At 37.7% G+C, this 1,904-nt stretch overlaps 1 protein-coding gene across 1 annotated transcript; it reads right to left on the reverse strand.

The window, feature by feature from the left end:
• Window positions 1–639: 639 nt before the first annotated feature.
• Window positions 640–1,328, reverse strand: ripply2 (ripply transcriptional repressor 2). The gene is made up of 3 exons (XM_057324868.1): window positions 1,160–1,328; window positions 984–1,048; window positions 640–859 (listed from the first exon to the last, which is right to left on the reverse strand). The coding sequence occupies exons 1-3, from the start codon at window positions 1,277–1,279 to the stop codon at window positions 694–696; spliced, it is 351 nt and encodes a 116-aa protein (XP_057180851.1). The 5' UTR covers window positions 1,280–1,328; the 3' UTR covers window positions 640–693.
• Window positions 1,329–1,904: the final 576 nt, after the last annotated feature.

Raw genomic sequence — 1,904 nt, forward strand, 5'->3', positions numbered from 1 at the left:
CCATAAGTTCCCGCCTCCTCAGTACGAGCTGACCGATAAATCTAACACACCAAGAGAGGCGGGACTTAAGGCAGAACAGCCAATCATCAGCCGGTTACACTCAAAGCCGGTGTCATGTTTGAGAGGGAGGGGAGAGGAGGCAGCCGCAGCGAGCGCAGACCAGAGAAACGGAGGAGCGACTGCTGTAAGGCGTTTGTGAAAAACTGCGGAAAAACTGCGGGTGTTAAACCCTCTCACCGGGAAAATTATGGGTGTTAAAACACCCACATCCCCCATAGAAATATATTTATTTGTACTGTATTCTAGTGTAGGATTGAATATATTACTGTGCCCATCACAATCCAATCACTGTAGTAAAAATGATTTATATGTTAATATGTTTACACAATTGCAATTTTATATTTTGTTTATTAATCATGTTTGCAAAGTGACTGATTCATACACTTAAATTATACGTGACACCATATTTCAAATAAATGCCAAAACCAGGACTTAATTTTCAATTATTTATTTCAAGGCAATAAGTTACAGTAAAAATAATTTATCATAAATACTAGACATAATTTACATTGAATTACAGAAAAAAACTGTATTTTATACATGTATATACACAACTATTTACACAAAACTGGTGAAAAGTGGAAGCAAGTTTTGGAGTCTATAAATAAATTGTGTTGAGTAATGATATGATGATCAGTTGAGTTCTTTCTCATCTTCTTCATCACTGTCAATATCATCTTCATCATCGCTGTCTGAATCCTCATACAGACAGATTGTGGCCTGAACCGGATAATTCTGAAGGAGAATTTCTGCATCCCTGTACAAATAATCGAAACACTGAGATTTGGGCCAAAATAACCTGCAGAGACAAGAGTTAAAGTCCGGTTAAAGACTGCAGAACATACACACAATATTAACTTTAATAAAATGTAAAATGTAAAATATAAACCAAGATCTAAAATAAAGACTGAAGGTCTACTTACTTCACCGGGTGTGTCATTACAGAGATGTTACAGTGTTTATCAGTTGAAGGTGGTTTTTCATAGGGCTGTTGAGGAAAGAAAACATGTGAAGATTAGATATTTATTTTATTACATTCTTAAATAGATAACGGTGTCAGAACATCCTTTAAAAACATTTATTTGAGTTCTAAACGTACCGAAAGAGTGGCGGTTTTGCGTCCATGGCGCGCTTGACGCGTCCAGGGTCTCCAGGGCTGCGTCGCGTCCTGTGGGTTTGCTGCAGAGTTTAATCCGCTCGGGAAAGTGATTCGCTCCATAGTGTCTGTGAAATGATCAAGCAGAGCTGAAGAAGTAAAAATCCGTGTTCGTGTTTCTGATCGAGTGATGCAGACTGAAGCCTCGAGCCTTTATATACGCGCACGAGCGCGCTCGTGCCAAACGGCGTCTGACACGCGTGATAGTGGAGGTGCGAGGTCACACTGCCTCAAACAACAGATGGTGAGCTGACACATTTCACTTCAACTCTGTTGGACTGTGTGGAGTGGTTTGTCTTCAGTCTTTCCACATGAACACAACACGCGCAATTAATTTTTTATTGTTGATAATATTTTAAAAATATGTTCTATAAGCATATGATTAGGTTATTATTATCTATCATTACTTAAGGATGCGGTTTTATTTTTGATTATGTAAATTCAATATTCACAGTTAGGGTTAGTTGCATATTTATATAGCAAACCTCTTACAGTGTATAATGTCAGTCTATAAACAGCAAGAAAAAAACAACAACTGCACCCTGTTCTTTTACCCATCTTTCTCTATATAGGCTAAATGTTATGTTATGAAGCATGTGTATTATGAATATACTTCTTGTTGAAAATAAAGGTATACTGTATATATAGGTCATTCCGTGTCAACTCAACCATATGTCCCCAGCTCAAA

Source organism: Triplophysa rosa, linkage group LG24 (assembly GCF_024868665.1).
Source record: "Triplophysa rosa linkage group LG24, Trosa_1v2, whole genome shotgun sequence".
In the NCBI taxonomy this organism is placed as follows: Eukaryota; Metazoa; Chordata; class Actinopteri; order Cypriniformes; family Nemacheilidae; genus Triplophysa; species Triplophysa rosa.